The sequence below is a fragment of the Salvelinus sp. IW2-2015 genome, linkage group LG23 (genome assembly GCF_002910315.2).
Source record: "Salvelinus sp. IW2-2015 linkage group LG23, ASM291031v2, whole genome shotgun sequence".
NCBI classification, from domain to species: domain Eukaryota; kingdom Metazoa; phylum Chordata; class Actinopteri; order Salmoniformes; family Salmonidae; genus Salvelinus; species Salvelinus sp. IW2-2015.
In genome coordinates, this window is record NC_036863.1 from 39,265,485 (window position 1) to 39,284,047 (window position 18,563).

At 41.8% G+C, this 18,563-nt stretch overlaps 3 protein-coding genes across 3 annotated transcripts in view; 2 read left to right on the top strand and 1 right to left on the bottom strand.

The window, feature by feature from the left end:
- The first annotated feature begins 103 nt into the window (after nucleotides 1-103).
- LOC111950932 (alpha-soluble NSF attachment protein) lies at nucleotides 104-3,911 on the top strand. Its single transcript, XM_023968886.2, has 11 exons — nucleotides 104-301; nucleotides 651-733; nucleotides 828-944; nucleotides 2,127-2,173; nucleotides 2,323-2,400; nucleotides 2,521-2,576; nucleotides 2,705-2,789; nucleotides 2,889-2,993; nucleotides 3,081-3,149; nucleotides 3,340-3,390; nucleotides 3,478-3,911. Exons 1-11 carry the CDS (start codon nucleotides 207-209, stop codon nucleotides 3,577-3,579), a joined length of 888 nt encoding a protein of 295 aa, XP_023824654.1. The 5' UTR covers nucleotides 104-206; the 3' UTR covers nucleotides 3,580-3,911.
- A 2,182-nt stretch (nucleotides 3,912-6,093) lies between these two features.
- Nucleotides 6,094-10,506, bottom strand: LOC111950100 (radial spoke head protein 6 homolog A). The gene is made up of 7 exons (XM_023967455.2): nucleotides 10,176-10,506; nucleotides 9,868-10,096; nucleotides 9,445-9,747; nucleotides 8,902-9,351; nucleotides 8,661-8,805; nucleotides 7,058-7,175; nucleotides 6,094-6,928 (listed from the first exon to the last, which is right to left on the bottom strand). Exons 1-7 carry the CDS (start codon nucleotides 10,268-10,270, stop codon nucleotides 6,688-6,690), a joined length of 1,581 nt encoding a protein of 526 aa, XP_023823223.1. The 5' UTR covers nucleotides 10,271-10,506; the 3' UTR covers nucleotides 6,094-6,687.
- Nucleotides 10,507-13,111: 2,605 nt separating this feature from the next.
- LOC111950934 (heterogeneous nuclear ribonucleoprotein U-like protein 1) overlaps nucleotides 13,112-18,563 on the top strand; it is an 11,239-nt gene continuing 5,787 nt past the window's right edge. Inside the window, exons 1-10 of the mRNA XM_070434615.1 lie at nucleotides 13,112-13,202; nucleotides 13,785-14,071; nucleotides 14,210-14,569; nucleotides 14,663-14,870; nucleotides 15,734-15,807; nucleotides 15,905-16,044; nucleotides 16,187-16,286; nucleotides 16,409-16,521; nucleotides 16,619-16,885; nucleotides 17,019-17,141. Of these exons, the coding sequence (XP_070290716.1) occupies nucleotides 13,822-14,071; nucleotides 14,210-14,569; nucleotides 14,663-14,870; nucleotides 15,734-15,807; nucleotides 15,905-16,044; nucleotides 16,187-16,286; nucleotides 16,409-16,521; nucleotides 16,619-16,885; nucleotides 17,019-17,141 (1,635 nt within the window). The 5' untranslated portion in view covers nucleotides 13,112-13,202; nucleotides 13,785-13,821. The remainder of the gene's footprint in view (nucleotides 13,203-13,784; nucleotides 14,072-14,209; nucleotides 14,570-14,662; nucleotides 14,871-15,733; nucleotides 15,808-15,904; nucleotides 16,045-16,186; nucleotides 16,287-16,408; nucleotides 16,522-16,618; nucleotides 16,886-17,018; nucleotides 17,142-18,563) is intronic.

An 18,563-nucleotide genomic window follows, 5' to 3' on the forward strand; every position in this document is an offset into this window, starting at 1 on the left:
CAACAGACGAAACGCCCAGTGCTGCCTACCATCACGTGTTTTTATGACAGATCACCTGATTTGTACTTCCGGCTTCAGTGTGACGTGACCGTATAATAACAACGGATGTGACGCGTGGCTAAATGTAAATACAGAGCTTACTGTGTTCTGCATTCGGTACCACGCACAATTTCCAGAGCTAACGAATAATACATTGTTTAAAAAATATGGATAATTCTGGGAAAGAGAAGGAGGCTTTGGCTCTCATCGCTGAGGCTGATAAAAAGAGGAAATCYTCACGAGGATTTGGGGCGTTGTTCGGGTATGTGCCTACTAAGTTTAGCTATCCAAGTTAGCTTGTCTATTTGAATTGTATTAGCTAGCTACTACTAATTCAAATCCCCATCCCATAAGTATTTTAACATCAAAGTATGGGCCTACGAAAATACTCACCTAAGAATAACTATATATACGGTGACGGTAACGTTGGCTAGCTAGTTATGCTACACCAAATTGTGAGCCACAGGGAGTATTCAGTCAAATATTCCCTTTTCATCTAGCCTGGCTATATCGAATTTTTTCCTTGTTAGTTCATTGCCATGCCAAACATGTTTGGTATTGATATGTAGTATTCGTAAGGTCTAAACAGCATTATCTGTGTATTTCTCCAGAGGTTCATCCCGGAAATATGAGGAAGCGTGTGACATGTATGTGAGGGCAGCAAACATGTTCAAAATGGCCAAAAATTGGAGTGGTAAGATTTGGTTCGAGTTTTATAGTGGATATTTAGAACACGAGGGATTGTGTTGGCTGTAACCAACCTAATATTGGTTCACATTTTGTTCCAGCTGCTGGCAACGCATTCTCCCAAGCAGCACACCTCCATCTGCAGATGGACAACAGACTTGATGGAGCCATCAATTTACTTAATGCAGGCAATGCTTTCAAAAAAGCAGACCCACAAGGTACATCCCATTTTTACTAAAGAGAYTACAATTGCATTATCAAAATTATAGTTGGGTTTATGGAACAGACATTAAATATAAAATGTATTATATCCTCGAGGGTTGAACAATGTGTGCCACTGTATATGCCCTATTACAGTGGTCACCAACCTTTTCTGAGTCAAGATCACTTTCWGAGTCAAAATGCAAGCCGAGATCTACCGCTCTGATTTTTTTATTAACACGACTTAAAAAATGTAAGCCTATGCAACATTAACCAATTAAAAACAGTACTGTAGCAATGAGGTTTGTGCAGTAAGCTATAAGCCCAATACATTAACACCACATACTAGCTTTGCTTGAATTTTCCTGCCAATGCATTGTTGTTCAGGACATTAAAAAATATATATATTACAAAATTTGAGGTAGGCTATATGATCACACCAGTAATAGATCTATTGTTGTATTACTTGTGAGGCACAGCTGAGTGAGCATACATTTAAATCATTTGCTTTTTATTTTACTGGGCAGATGGTGCCTGGATCTGATGGTCAGTCTCAGCGGAGGGRGGGAGCAGCAGACTGAGGGTCCGTCTCTCAACATCCCTCTGTTCTCCCTTTCCTCCACTGACACTGACCAAAAAGGGACACCGTCTTCCAGCTGATGGTGAAACTCGAGTCGCAMCRCATTATTTCTGTCTCATGCACAAATTCATGTTGTTACTCTTATGAACAGAGAAAGTGAAATATTCCGTGATATTAAAAAAGACCCAAACCGCTAATAATAACAATGCAAGCCTATAGATACACTTTCCTACTCATTCATTACTGCTGCACTGCTTGTTGTAGCGCTGAGTGGAAATAGAAAGAACGTGCATTTTATGGCTTATAAGTGTTGACTAGGAGGTGTTGACAGTGCTGAGTAAGAACTTAAACATGAACTCACTCATTAAAAACAGCAGCTCTTTGCTGTATTCATTGACAGTCTCTCTGGCAGCTGAATTGGCTGCACCTACCACCAACAGCCCGAGACCAATAAAAAAAAATAGGAACACAAGGCTTTATCGTTGGATTTGACAGAAATGTTTGGCGATCGACCGGTTGGTGACCACTGCCCTATTAGAATCCTACACTGAAGATCCAAGGTAAACAGTGATTCCTATGTGGCTTTGATTCCATTTGAATGTACTTTTCATCTCCACAGAGGCCATCAACTGCCTGAACCAAKCCATTGAAATTTAYACAGACATGGTGAGAAGCTAGGAGTATTTCTGCATTTACTACACAGTGTAACAAATAACTCAATATCAAGCCTGCTCAATGATAGTAGAATTGTGCCTAGTGTTCAGGAGCACTAGCTGTATGGTGTTGATCATTATTCCACCTCTTCTGGTCTGCAGGGCCGTTTCACCATTGCAGCCAAACACCACATATCTATTGCTGAGATCTACGAGAGTGAGCTGTTAGACGTTGATAAGGTCAGTTACCAGAGCATTATAGTGTTGTATGTACCGTTTTTTTWATCGATCTTTCACATATTTCAGCCTTTGATATTAATGAGAGGCCATGACTAGTAAATGTGCATCTTTAATCCACAGGCCATTGCTCACTATGAACAGGCAGCAGATTATTACAAAGGGGAGGAGTCAAACAGGTGTTTCAATGTTCTGGCATAATCTCTTATGGTTTTATTGATCTAATCCATCCCACTTTTCATACATTTCTTTTAGTGTTTTGTCAATGTCTTTTGAACTGATTCTTTTCCTGCCAATCTAATTGTAGTGCTGCAAATAAGTGCCTTTTGAAAGTGGCCACCTATGCTGCCCAACTGGAACAGTACCAAAAAGCCATTGAAATTTATGAACAGGTGTGTATTTAACCATGCATGTGTATTAAWTTACCGATTAACTGCTATAGTGGGCTTTCCCAATTACCTTTTTCTGAGTTTGTTATGTGTGATGCTTAGATCGGAACTTATGCAATGGACAGCGTCCTGTTGAAGTATGGCGCTAAAGACCACTTCTTCAAAGCAGCTCTTTGTCACTTCTGTGTGGACATGCTTAATGCAAGGGTGAGTCTTTATTTTCTCCTACCTACACATCAACACTKYSYCTMTRTRKWRKWKTTKWSWYTGCTCTGATCTCTTGTCTACCGTCAGCTGTCTGTACAGAGATATGAGGAAATGTTCCCAGCCTTCTCAGACGCTAGAGAATGCAAACTGGTTAAGGTAGGYCTATTATTAAATCATGGGTCACTATGTTTGTGTTTTTTGTATTTCTGCTTTATTTTCTAAGTTAAACAGCTCTTTGAATGGCTTTAAATCTGAGTGGATATAAAAGCRAACATGACAYATTTTTAATGAGGGATAAGTATTGTGACGGTGTACAATAAAATGTCTTCTGCTGTAATTTTAACAGAAACTTCTAGATGCATATGAGGAACATGATGTGGATGCATTCACTGATGCGGTAGGTTTTTCTCATGCCATTCCATGGTGACAGAATGACATGTTTAAATTATGTTTGTCCATTAAACCAGTTCTCCTTCTCTAACAGGTCAAAGACTTTGACTCCATCTCAAGATTGGATCAGTGGAACACCACTATGTTACTTCGGATCAAGAAACAAATACAGGATGATGAGAGCGACCTTCGCTAATCCTTCCCTCTGCCAATCCATCAGAACACACCTGGAAGTTTAACACTATATATATCATGTCACATTCCTGAATAACTTTCCATTTTTCTCTCTGGCTGGTCTCATCCTTTAATCACAGGCATTGAACCCTTTAAATGAGTGTTTCCTGTCTATCCACTTATCAATCTCTGATGTGTTGTCAAGCAATAAGGGTCCTGGCCCAGACCCCCAAAGATAAACTACTGGCAAAATCCTGTGTAGAGTAGCACCAGGTAGAGAAAGAAGTGTAGCTATTAGCTATCCCATCCAAATAAGATGGATAATTACCTGAGACTAAACATTGTCGTAGTTTATTTCTTGTCATGTGTTGTTTTCTGTCACAGTAACTCCACRTCACTCTCAAAGTGCTCATGCTTTTAGGTAATGTACGTCCTGGACATTTCCAGAGGCAACATTATATAGTACTGGAACATACTGTCATGAACTGGTTTTCCGTTGTAAAATGTCAAGGCTTCTAATTKACTTATTTGAAGTATGTTGGGCATTGCTCAATGCTGCTCTTGTTTTACAMAATAGGAACGTCATCAGCCAAAGAAGTTTTCGTTGGGCATCTTATATTGGGTTTAGACTTTGGAAGAGATGGTACACATTTTTCAACTCTGGAAGAGTATACATTATTTCAGATTAGTCTGCTAGCAGCCATTCCCTTTTTAATCATTATTTATTGATCTCTTAAATGTTAACATGTTGAATTTTGTTTTATTATCCAATAGATACTATTTCTATGTTGTCATTCCAAAGGAAATGGCTTTAAATTTCCACACAGGGAGATAGATTTACCTCAGTGCTATGGGTAGAACTAAGATGATTCCTAGCAGCCTGCCCATGTGCATAAAGGTGGTGGCTTATTACAATCTTGCACATAACCATTTTTATTTATTTCCCATCTTGATTATTCTTTGATTAAATATTTTGTTTAAAATGATCTTGTAGCTTGATTTAATAAGAGGTAACGYGTAGTATACAGTTGAAGTCGGAAGTTTACATACACTTAGGTTGGAGTCATTAAAACTTGTTTTTCAACCACTCCACAAATTTCTTGTGAACAAACTATATATAGTTTTGGTAAGTTGGTTAGGACATCTACTTTGTGCAAGACACAAGTRATTTTCCCAAGAATTGTTTACAGACAGATTATTTCACTTATAATTCACTGTGTCACAATTCCAGTGGGTCAGAAGTTTACATACACTAAGTTGACAGTGCCTTTAAACAGCTTGGAAAATTCCAGAAAGTGTGTCCATGGCTTTAGAAGCTTCTGATAGGCTAATTGACATATTTTGAGTCAATTGGAGGTGTACCTGTGGATGTATTTCAAGGCGGACCTTCAAACTCAGTGCCTCTTTGCTTGACATTGTGGGAAAATCAAAAGAAATCAGCCAAGACTCTCAGAAAAAAATTGTAGACCTCCACAAGTCTGGTTCATCCTTAGGAGCAATTTCCAAACACCTGAAGGTACCACAGTTCATCTGTACAACAATAGTAACAAGTATAAACACATGGGACCACAGCCGTCATACTGCTCGGAAGTGAGACACGTTCTGTCTCCTAGAGATTAACGTACTTTGGTGCGAAAAGTGCAAATCAATCCCAGAACAACAGCAAAGGACCATGTGAAGATGCTGGAGGAAACATGTACAAAAGTATCTATATCCACAGTAAAACGAGTCCTATATCGACATAACCTGAAAGGCCGCTCAGCAAGGAAGATGCCACTGCTCCAAAACCGCCATAAAAAAGCATACTGGTTTGCAACTGCCACATGTGGACGAAGATCATACTTTTTGAGAAATGTCCTCTGGTCTGATGAAACAAAAATAGAACTGTTTGGCCATAATGACCATCGTTACGTTTGAGGAAAAGGGGAGGCTTGCAAGCCGAAGAACTGTAGACACATGCACATTTGTGGCCTGCTGGAGTCATTTTTGCAGGGCTCTGGCAGTGCTCCTCCTTGCACAAAGGCGGAGGTAGCGGTCTGCTGCTGGTTTGTTACCTCCTCCTACGGCCTCCACGTCTCCTGATGTACTGGCCTGTCTCCTGGTAGCGCCTCCATGTCTGGACACTACGCTGACAGACACAGCAAACCTTCTTGCCACAGCTCGCATGATGTGCCATCCTGGATGAGCTGTACTACCTGAGCCACTTGTGTGGGTTGTAGACTCCGTATTCAAAAGTGACCAACCATCAGCCAGGAGCCATAATGAAATGCGCAGTGTTTCTGGTGTTCACCACCTGCAGAACCACTTCTTATTGGGTGTCTTGCTAATTGCCTCTAATTCCACCTTTTGTCCTATTCCATTTGCACAACAGCTGTGAAATTTATTGTCAATCAGTGTTCTTCCTAAGTGACAGTTTGATTTCACAGAAGTGTGATTGACTTGGAGTTACATTGTCGTTGTTTTAAGTGTTCCTTTATTTATTTTTGAGCAGTTACTTATTGAGCTGCACCCACATGCTCTGCTTACCATTAAGGACAGGAGCAATTACTGAGGTATTGAGTTACTTGTCTGCTTCATGTGATAAGTAATAAACAGTGAAGTCTGCCTTGCCAACACATCTGACTACGGTCTGATGTCTAAAAAAGTAGGTCAATTAAATGCACAAACATTGTTTCATTAAAACCTGGTATTGGGGTGGGACACTGTTGGAGCGTGGTGGGTGAAGGTGGGTTGGATTTGGTAGGGGATCAGTGTGTGTTTTGCTCTCTACCTGTTTGTCTGTATAATCTTTAAAAAATGACTAATAAAAAAAACATGTACAAGCACTGTTCTCTCAGTGGACATTGCTGTGCGAATTGTTTTATTTGTTCTTAATAAATTAGGGGCTCTATTTAATCTATCACTGAAGCGTTACAGATTCCGCAGTAGAAATGTAAAGGTCATTTTCAGCCGACATACGCAGCGTTTACCATGAATGCAGTCTCAGCTAAAGCCGGAACGTTGCCTTTAAATTTCAATCACGCTGTAAAGCTGAACTTTGCAACGCGGATTGAATAGAGCCCTCTGGCTTTAGTCAACAGTAAATGTTGCCTATTTTGTAATGTAGCGTTTGTTAACTACAAAGTCATCTTTAATCATCCTCTTCTTCCTCCTCCTCTTCGTCCTCACCCAGGCCCTCTGTCTCTTCTTGGGCAGCCCTCTGCTCCTCCAGTGTTGCTTTCAGGGCCTGCTCTTCTTCCAGACTGGGGTCCAGGGACTCTGTGATCTCTGGCCCACTGGGGTATTCTCTCTGGGGCATTGTTGGAACAGTTGGGATGTACCCTTCCCCTGCAAATTTCAGGCCCCAACCAATGTAGATGTTCTCAAACTTCCTAAATTAGGAAACAAAAAAAAACATATTTATTTGATTGGGGATATTGTCTGTATCCCACAGTTATAATAATATATAATACATTATCCCTACAAAGTTCTAAAAATAAATAAATGACACTCAATCTTACTTTCCACTGGCATAAGTATAAGCCCCTGGCCAGAGGTTTGAGCGCAGCACTGCAATAGCAAACTGAGAGATGAGGGTGGAGGACATCTTGGAGCTCCAGGGAGGGGTGTTGGTAGTCTCTGAAATGCAGTTGAAAGGAGTTTAACACATAGGGAGGAATGATCATAATAGACATGCCACCAGCATGGAGTGAAAATGTAGGCCAACCAACTGACTGAGAATAGGATACGCCTGACGCCCAAACAAGACTTCCAGAGTTGGCGGATGCTTTAGTCCAGGTCTGGGAGGAGATCCCTCAGGAGACCATCCGCCACCTCATCAGGAGCATGCCAGGCGTTGTAGAGGAGGTATACAGGCACGTGGAGGCCACACACACTACTGAGCCTCATTTGACTTGTTTTAAGGACATTACATCAAAGTTGGATCAGCCTGTAGTGTGGTTTTCCACTTTAATTTTGAGTGTGACTCCAAATCCAGACCTCCATGGGTTGATAAATTTGATTCCATTGATTAATTTTTGTGTGATTTGTTTGTCAGCACATTCAACTATGTAAAGAAAAAAGTATTTAATAAGAATATTTCATTCATTCAGATCTAGGATGTGTTATTTTAGTTCCCTTTATTTTTGAGCAGTGTATATAATTAAAAAACATCTAACTAGGCCTTCATTACTCCGGCATGGTGTTTTTTCAACTAAATCAGTGAACTAGGCCTTTATTATTCCTGGTGACAGCACTCTATRAGCAGGTCAATATTTTTCCTCAATCCCCCTCCCTCGCCCGTTGGCGGATATTTCTCGACAGCACCCCCAAACCATGTAGTCTGTGTAAGCGTCAGCTGTGTCCTTATAGCAGAGTTTCTAAACCCAAAGACAAAACATTGCCAGACTTCTGGGAATGCTTGCGAAGCAGACTTAGCAGACCAGGGTTTGGGGTTTGAGAGGTCAATGAGAGAAGTGAAAAATTCTTCCTTAGTTGTGAATTTTCTCGAAATCTAAAGGCACAACCTAGATTTGAGCCAATGTCATATGCATTTGAACATGTTATTACTCCAACCTTGTGAAAGTGACACGTTTTTATTTTCATCAAAAATGAGTGCCTTTGATTTGACGGCTTGCACATTCTGTGTTTCTAGCTAGCCAACGTCGCCATGACATCGCCTACAAGTTTGATCAGGGATTTCTATTGGAGAGCAGTTTAAGCCTATCTTCATACCGTACTGTCTTTGCTTATTGTCTCTTCTATTTGGAGCTACTCCAGGAAGTGACGTTGCAGGCTAGCTCAGTGCTGCCCCTTCTCATTGAGTACCTCAAGTTGAAGACCGACCGGGGTACTGCAGGCTGCCATTAGCAACTAAATTATAACTTCTTCTCTATGCGATTTAAAAAATAATTGGTTCAAGGACATACATCTGGTGTATTAGAAGCAATTATTGGTACCATGATTGTCTTAAAATGTTGTATTTATTTACATGAAGATTGACATATTTCCATTCACTATAATGGGGATCATGTTTTGTGCAAACAATGCCTTCAGTACCGCGGTCGGACTTTAACTTCCGTGGCTTCAATGAGAGGGGGCAGTTGTTCTCTGGAATAGACTGACCTGCATCCTCAGAGAGTGGAGTGAGGAGGGGAGGCCCCACCTCTGGATCAGGCTCATCAGGCTCCTCCTCCTTCTCCTCTTCATCTGCTTCCTCCTCAAAGTCATCCTCAGGCTTGTCAGCCAGGTTCACCCACACACAGCGACCCTAGGAGAGGCCATGTGATTATTTTCAGGGCACAAAAAATGGGTTAAAAATGGCTTATCAGAATCACATTAGAAAAGGAATTTGTTTGAGTGTTACCTGTTGAAGGATGTGCTGGACATGATGCACCCAGGTGGATAGAGATTCTGCCATTTCAGGAACRGGAATTCCCTCAAAGTCAGAATTCTCTTCAAAGCTGTCTCGGGCTCCCTCCTCTTCCTCCTCACCTTCCTCCTCTGCAAACTGATAGAACCCGAGGGGACTGACCTGTGTGCCGGCAGAGATTCGAGCAATTTGGGCTCGCAAATAGTTGGCCTCATTGCCAGGAAAAGGAGGATAGCTGATGATGGGGGCATCCAGTCTCCCTGTGAAGAATTTGCGGATGTGGCGTGCGGCTGTGATCTGGGTGGGAGTGACAGTGGGCAGCTTCACCCAGGGAAGGCCAGGCTCTCTGCACACAAAGTAAGTAAACTTGTTCACACCTGTGCGATTGTCCTCCTTTGGCACCACAGGCGGGGGCTTGAAGGTGGATCTTGGGAGCGTATCAATCTAAAATGCAAAGTCATCATAAACTTTTCTTACTAGAAGAAACGTAATATGAAAGCAACATACTGTAAGACAGCTATTTTTTCAGTAACTCACCACTTCCACCACATCAGCTTCCTCATCATCATCCCGAGGTTCTCCATCTCTTTCCTCGTCTTCCACTGTTTCCTCATTACCYTCTTCCTCCTCCTCCCCCTCTCTGTACTCGCACTCAGCAACGAGATAGTTGCCCTCTGTGCCCAGGATCTTGCCCCAAAGTCGGCAGCGCACTAGTGGTTGGGAATCCACCAGCTGCTTGAGTGCCAGGAAGACCCTCAGCATCTCCTCTCTACCCAGTCCCACTCCAGCCTGCTCCAGGAAGAAGCCAAGCTCACTCACATTGGGGAGCGGTGTTTCTACCTAATGAGACACAGACAAGTTGAAATAATTATTGATTACACTATACAACTTGYTCATTCATTCCCCAAATCAGTCTTGGTAAAGTGAATGTGCAAGGACCTTGGTCATTTCTTCTCTTACCAGTTCCTCCTCTTGTTCTCCATCATCACCCCCTCTCCGTGAAAACAGTAACCTCTGCTGCTCAGCCAAGAGCTGTGCAGCCGTTGCCAGTGGCATGTCTCTCAAGGTGCTCTGCTTGTCCTGCAGAAATTCCTGCTTCACCTCACGGCTCATGTCTTCAATTATGTCAACCACATTTTCTGGACGCTCATTCATCACCTTGGTCAGTAATCGTGAAAGATGGTCATAGCTGGAAAGGTTGGAGAACAGTGTCATACTCACTTAACTAGCACGCTACCTTCACTATCCACTATGGCAATCATACTCACAGGTTGAGGTTGCTTTTTGTACTATTCTTGAGCATAAAGGCCTTGAAGCTATTCGCTGTGTGCTCCCTTTGGTCGTTCAGTGCTCCCTCTGCCATTTTTCTTGCGTTCCTAACAACTCAACAAAAAACGGTCCTGTTGTGAAAACAGATTGCTGTTCTCGACGCACYAGTGTCGTGGTTAAGTTTAGGTTGTTTATCAACACTTTTCCCAAACGTTAAAACTTCCAAAATCTCAAACGATAGGCATCGGGGGTATGCTAGCTATCCAAGTTCTTGTTCTTCACCAGTAAAAAAACACCACGAGCAGCCCGTTGCTAAGGTAAACAATACTGTTGCTGTGCTCGTGGTACTTTGCTATGCATAGAATGTCCATCAAGTGGCAGCACATCCATCACCCCTGGCACTGCTGACCTGCAAAACTCTAAAACTGATCCTTAGCTTACCCTCACTAAACCCTTAACTCTGACCCTAACCAATTCTGAAATGAAATGTCAGTTTGCAGGTCAGGTGTGTCTGTATAGCCTTTCCCTCCTAAAACAGTCTTCTGTTTTCTGTTCTGTTCTGTTCTTCAGCATTCTCAATCAAAAACCGTAAATAAAGGTTGAATTCATGTCCACCTTTGACAGAGAGCTGATCAGTATATGCATAGGCTATACGTTGTTTGTTTCAAATTGGCCACAATTAAAAGACATGGGACAAATATAACAAACAAAAAGCTGTTTTCTTTTTTTTCATGACAGAGATTTTCTATTAAGGACTTTCAAAAGAAAAATCTATTACATTTTAGTAAATATTTTTCCCACTAGATTGCCCCAGTGCATCAGGCAATTTCGACAAATACAAAACTAAGGACACATAACATAGATATTTTGGGATGAACAAGAATCAGTGTCTACTTTCAATATGTTCATGGTGTTAAGAGCCAGTACAAATATAGAGGTGCAGTCACAATTTTCCAATTGTTCATCCTCAGTTTATAATATTGTTCTTTACGCCCTTCCTCAGATGGAGCATAATTCTGCATTTCCTGTGCCAGTCTCACGATGACCACTTTTAATTGGTCAGTGACATCTGAAGGATCGGTAGGTGTCTCCTTCATTGGCTCCCACTGTCTCTATAGGGTCCGGAGTGGGGTTTTCTTCCACTACTGGCAAATCCACCTGGTAGAAACATAATTAATTTGAGTTATATTATATGCCATCTATCTACAGTATATCTAATAATATTTCAGCATGGCTGTTATGAGTGTCATTTTGAGGGGATACCCAGAGTGACTGTAGATTATTCTGCTYGTTATCGGTTGCAAGATACCAGTTGTGTCATTAAATCTATACCTTTTCAAAACTTTCACATGAATACAACCAACCACTGTACCAGAGACAAAAAATTATAGGATTACCTGCAAAATTATGTCTGCAGTTTCCTTTCGTCTAGCGGGGGCTGCTTCTCCTTCCTCCATGGGCTCCTCTTCCTCTTTGTATTTGGCACAAACTGCTGGACTGGTGGCTCTGGCTCTTTCAGCTGTGCTGGAAAAGGTTCTGCTTGTACCGGATGGGGTGCGAAGGTTGCAACAGGTGGGATTGTTGCAATCAACCTGGTCTCAGAGCATTTCGTATTATTCTGTACGTAAATCTGATACATTTTGGAATTATATGTAACGTTTCATATGGTTTGTATTCATTTGTGATGTCCATCACCCATTTCGTAYGATATGTTACGGATTACAATTYGTATTATATGTTATGAATTTGGCTTAAAAATCCTTCTTTAACCTGTATCCTCCGCTTCAACTACACTGATTGAAGTGGATTTAACCGGTGACATCGATAAGGAATCATATCTTTCACCTGGGTTTACCTGGTCAGTCTGTGTCATGGAAAGAGCAGGTGTACCTAATGTTTTGTACATGTACACTGAGTGTGACACCTGCTCTTTCTATGACAAAGACTGACCAGKTGAATCCAGGTGAAAGCTATTATCTATTATTGATGTCACTTGTTAAATCCACTTTAGTATATTTTGACATTGAAAAAGCATATGATACAATGTGGCGGGAAGGTCTACTGATTAAATTGAATGGATTGGGTATTAGTGGGAGAATGTACACCTGGATTATGGATTTCTTGTTTGMCCGAACCTTCCAGGTCAGGGTGGGATCAGCGTTATCAAGAGAATATGAGTTGGAAAATGGAACTCCACAGGTTGGTGCTATTACTCCTATCTTAGTAATGTTGATGATTGATGATGGTGTTGAGGTTACAAAGAAATGATATTGAAATTCAGTTCCGTTGAATTCCAGATCATAGAGGTGTTTATAGAAATGATATAGTAGATATAATAGCAAAAAAAGCAGTGTAAAATACTATTGTGGATATACAGGTGCAGTTGGGTAGAGGGGAAATTAAAATATTGATTCAGAAAAATGGGTTAGATTGCTGGCAGAGACAATGGGATGAAAGTAGTAAGGGAAGACATTTTTATAGTACAAGGAAATCTGTATGGGAGATAATGTCMTATAATGGTAACAGAAGGGAGGARGTTATGTTGTGTAGGACGAGATTAGGGCATACAGGTTTGAAATCCTCTTTGAAATTGATAGGGAAACATGATACTGGATTGTGTAATGGCTGTATGGTAGAGGAAACRGTTGAACATGTATTRTTATTTTGTGAAATGTATGATGTAGAAAGGAAGGGGTTGTTGGACAGGGTCAGAGACGTTGGACGGGAATGGAGTGATGGGAGTAATGAGRTTTGTACGGAATTATTTTATAAGAAATTTTGGGTTAGTTATGAGAATATGGAGGCATAGATAGGTCGTGACCGGCCTCACACTCCAGTACAGTAGGTGGCGATGTATGCAGCKGYCAGTTGGTTGCGATCCGCCAATAAAAACTTAAAGAAGAAGAAACAGACATACAGCTTCGCTGAGGGAGTGCTTCGGTAGCGACAGAATCGTCCATTTTGTTTTAGTTGAGTTGGTCGCTGCATGAATCTCTAGCAAGGACATTATAGGGGTGAGGAAAGAGGTTAGTAATGTAAATTCACATGACTTAGCTACACATCGTAGACACACTATACTATCTATGGGCTCCSGAGTGGCGCAGCGGTCTAAGGCACTGCAGCGCTCAGTGCTAGAGGCGTCACTACAGACCCTGGTTCGATTCCAGGYTGTATCACAAACGGTCGTGATCGGGCGGCGCACAATTGGCCCAGGGTAGTACGAGTTAGACCGTCATTGTAAATAAGAATTTGTTCTTAACTGAATTGCCTAATTTAAATAAAGGTTAAATAAAAAAACATTATTGTATACAGCTAGTTGTGTTGGTGTGTCAGACCTAAGCTGGCTCTCCAGTAGAAATCTACCTAGCTAACTTTAAKAAAACTGTTGGCTTTTGACTCGTGCGTTGTTTTGGAGTATGTTTTTGCTACGCGAGCGATGTCCATGCATGGTCTTGTAATGCAACGAAATAGCGAGCTAGCTAGCTCAGATGGGACAATAATATGTGTAACTAACTACAGTAAATAGCTAGTAAACTAACGCTACCACTACTAGGCGGTTAAGTACATTTCTAAACTGAATTCCTTGCCTGTGCATTAATTTCGTATAGATTGGAATTTCTGATCACTGAAGAAGTTGCATGAAAAATGAGTGGAATCAATGTGAAGAAGCTCAAAGTCAACGAGCTGAAGGAGGAGCTTCAGCTGCGAGGCCTGGAYACTCGTGGGCTGAAGGCAGATCTTGTCTCAAGGTTGCAGTCAGCACTTGAGGCGGAGGCTGCAGGTGAAGGGGACGGGCCACCGATTGCCGATGTTGGGGAGGAGGGGGATCAGCAAAACGATATTGGCGGAGACGCTGGAGATGGTGATAACGGTACAAATATTGGGGGTTCAAAGTGTATGTAGACAGTTGTAAGATTGCACCAATACAGCCACGTCCACTGTTGTTCACAGATTGTTTGCAGATGAAACTGCTGTACTGCTCCAAATATGTAAAACAAGCAGCTTGTGGTACTGACACTGTTTTCTTTATTAGTTAAAGATGATGGGGAAGAAGAAAAAGATTTTGAGGACAAGGAAGTACAGTTTGTCCCGCAGGCTGATGAGGCGAATGGTGATAATGAAAAGAGTGAAGAAGACAGCCGGGATGGGGCACAGGTGTATGGTCAAGTCCCTGCAATGGGATATGGGATGGTCGATTTCACAGAAGATGTGATGGAGCCACAGATTCCGCAGGCGTATGAGTCAGACAAAAGACAAGAGCCAGAGCCGCAGGTTCTAGAACCGGAGATGGAGGAACCGGAGATGGAGGAACCKGWGRWRSMRGAACCTGTGSAACAAGAGCCTCTGGAGTCGGCATCAATTGAGCCTGTGGAGATGCCTGAAATTCAGCCAGGTCAGTAATAACTTGTTCATGCTTAGTATATTCTCTCAATTCACACTGTTGCTCAAGCAGTAATTATTGACAACATTGACCTCATTGGTGCAGAGGAGTTTGTGACGAAAGCAGAGTTGAAAAAGGAGCAGGAGCAGTTGAAGGAGCCACAGCCGCCAAGGGCTCATCATCCAGAGCCAGCCAATGAACGGGAGGCTGAGCAGGCGACCCAGGTCAAAACGGAGGATAACCGACACAACCGTAAGAGGCCATACGATGAAGGCCGTGGCTATGGATACTATGAACATCGGGAGGAAAAAAGGTACACTGTGTGTGTTAAAATGTTTCTAAGTGGAACAAGTTTGAAATAGGGATGTGGGTTTAAAATAATTTCGCGATTCGAATAGTATCATGAATTTTTGTTGGATATCCGGATATTTGAAATGCATGTGTTTTTTTTTTTAACTGCTGTGCGAGGGGAAAGGCTGGCGCTCTATTGCTGCATCTGCGGAGATGCCTGTGAGATTGGAGCGAGCAGATGGAGGCATAGAGAGCCGCTACTCGAGTACAGCCAAGACTACCTAACTTGTAGCAGCCACGATGTTATTTATCATCCCATATAACAGTGCCTGTCTTGACTGGAGTAGCCTAGAGAGGCTAGCTACACTGTATAGTTAGTTGAGGCCACATTTAGTGATTTCTCCCCAACCCCATTCGGATAAAACAGCCTACCTGTTGGTTGCTCGTTGTAGCCTACTCCTTCTAATTTCGCTAACTTTTAATTCAGTCATTTTATTCCGTTTTGCATTGCAATTGTGAACTCTCACTACACTTGCTACACATTGAGCCGCTTTGATTGGCCAACATAAACAACAAGCTACCAACGTGAAGGCTACCAGTATTTTTTATGTTTTATTAAATAAAATATTTGAAATGTCATGGTATATCCTTGTATCACATGGATATTATAATTTAATTTAGAAAAAGCATTTCCAGTGTTAAAACAAGCCCATAAAATGTTTTGGCACAACAAATTATACTCACAAAATATTCCAATACTAATGCCCGTTCGGATATTCCAATAACCGTGCACATGGCTAGTTTGAAAACTACTTCACTAAAGTGTCTTGAAAACATTCTATAGAACTACACCTCTAGCTTATGCTCCACACTCTCGTCACATAGGGGACGTTCTCCCCAGCCTCCAGCAGAGGAAGAGGAAGAAGATTTTGATGACACTCTTGTGGCCATTGATACTTGTGAGTGAAAGTACTATGTTTCGGGATGGTAGGAGGATTTGTTTGAATGGTTTAAATGGTTTATTATTGACTTTTGATGAGGTTTTGCTTTTCACAGATAATTGCGATCTGCACTTCAAGGTATCACGTGACCGGTATAGTGGATACCCGCTGACCATTGAAGGTTTTGCATACCTGTGGTCAGGTGCACGAGCTTCCTATGGCGTCAACAAAGGGCGTGTCTGCTTTGAAATGAAGGTAGAGTATTTCCTTTTCAAATTAAGTTGCATTTCACTTGGGTGCTTTGCAGATGGAATATTGCATTATTTTTAATTTTTTTGCTGTTGAGTCTCATTCGATTTTTATGAATAATAATTTGGTGCATGTTTTTGTTGCCCAGATAAACGAGGAGATCTCTGTGAAGCACCTTCCCAGCAGTGAGCCTGATCCTCATGTAGTGCGCATTGGCTGGTCTCTGGACACCTGCAACACACAGCTTGGTCAGTTTTTWAAAAATGCTTCTGTACTTGAGCTGGAACATTCTGGATTATGTAATTGTTATTATCAACATTTTATGTGATTTGAAACAACACACAAACTCCTATTTTTACTGCTATTACAGGTGAAGAACCATTCTCTTATGGCTATGGAGGAACTGGCAAGAAATCTTCCAAGTGTAAATTCGAGGATTACGGGGAAAAGTTTGGTGAAAACGATGTCCTTGGGTGCTACATTGTAAGTATTTGTGATGGTGCAGAAGATTCACTTCATCTGACTAATAGAGCCGAGTACTCAATAAGCATAAACGTTTTCCTTGTCATGTCTTGTTCAGGACTTCAATAGCGGTGAGGAAGTGGACATGGCCTTCTCTAAGAACGGCAAGTGGCTGGATGTGGCCTTCCGTGTGTCACGGGAGGAGTTGGCCGAGCGGCCACTCTTTCCCCACGTTCTTGTGAAGAACTGTGCCATTGAATTCAACTTTGGCCAGAAAGAGGAGCCCTTCTTCCCCCTGCCTGAGGGATACACCTTCATTCAGAACGTCCCTCTAGAGAACAGGATGCGGGGGACTGTTGGGCCTGCCACCAAGGCTGACTGTGAGGTGAGTGCCAGCCATGTTAGATCATCAAGTGGATCATGAATTTTTTCAAATCATTAGACTAGATTGCTTTTGACATCAGTAGCTGTGAGATGCCATGACCAATTGCACGTTTGACCCTCTTGTTTTACCTCAGCTATTGATGATGGTTGGCCTGCCTGCGTCTGGGAAAACCACTTGGGCCTTGAAGCACGCGGAGGAGCACCCTGCAAAGAAATACAATATCCTGGGCACCAACGCCATAATGGAGAAGATGAAGGTCAGTTGTTATCTTTGTTTGAACACAGAATCCTTTAGTCTTGGTCTTTTTTTAGTGTCAAGTTCCCCTCTAACGTAATGAAAACCTCCACCTTCAGGTGATGGGGCTGCGGCGTCAGAATAACTATTCTGGTCGGTGGGATGTCCTGATCCAGCAGGCCACACAGTGTCTGAACAGGCTGATCCAGATCGCTGCCCGCAAGAAGCGTAACTACATCCTGGATCAGGTACTGTCTGATTTCTCATCCCATACTATATTTTTGTGCTCACCCTCCCTCCTTCCCTCCTGCCCACTGTTGTTTGCTGATGCACATGTCCATTAATGCACTCTGTGATGCGGTCTCTCTAGTGTAGAGGCCTTGATCAACATCTGAACTCCTGGAAGTTATCACCCTGAACATGCTGCTGAAATCATTCTTTCTGTTTTGCTTAAATGAAAGCGGTATTGCAATTGTATGTTTTTACTCAATATTTTTTGGGATATCCTCTCTATGTCCTGTTTAAAGAGCTATACGCTGTACAAATAGTCCATGTCTATAATAAGATGTTGAAAAACAAGTAAACACTGCCGGGTGGTGAGTAAGAAATGCACCTTCTGTTGTTCGTTAACTGTAAGATTAGCTCAAGTTTAAACTCGCATCACCTCTGATGTATGATAGCTGATTTATACATGCAGACAGCATATGGAACTTTTTTGAATGTTGTATGTTAAATAAATAAAACCTTAAGGTAAGTGAACTAACATGTTTGAATTTTCAGGGTCGTTTGCTCAAGTTACTCAAAGTAGGTAAGGTCCTGGACATTCTAATGGGTGCCACAGTGTAAGTGAGTATTGACAGGTAGGTATTGTCTGTTGTTATTGTCATGAGACAGTTGGGCTATTGACAAACAGGTAAGTTCTGGTAAGTAAATGGGGACCCTGTTATTGTAGGTGAAATATTACCCAACTTTAAAAACGATTCGTTGATTTTTAAAGAGGTCATTATCAGAGCAGTGGCGTAGCAAATACCTGCCACATTGAGAATAGTTAGAAAAACAGTTCATTATCCTTAAGGGTTTACCTGGAGACAATTCAATTGATTTTACAGATTTAGTTTCTCTACTGTTAATTATATGGAAGTGAATGTGAGCTGTGTGGCAGAAGGGATTAATGGGCACATTCATCTATTTGCTCAACCTTGTACGGGTGCGTTGTAAACATGGCAAAAATGGATTAAAAGATGCAGCATATTTTTGTAACAGAATAAAAAATAAACGCAACTGTTATTTTGTAATGTAGAATCTGGCCTTAAGTAGCTAACGCTCTCAGCTTTTCATTGGAAATGTTGAGAACTTGCAAGAATTTACCCAATAGATGGCTAACATGGGTCCCCAAAGTTTTTTCTCCCAGGAAATGTATTCCAGACACAAAAGTAAGTTGTTG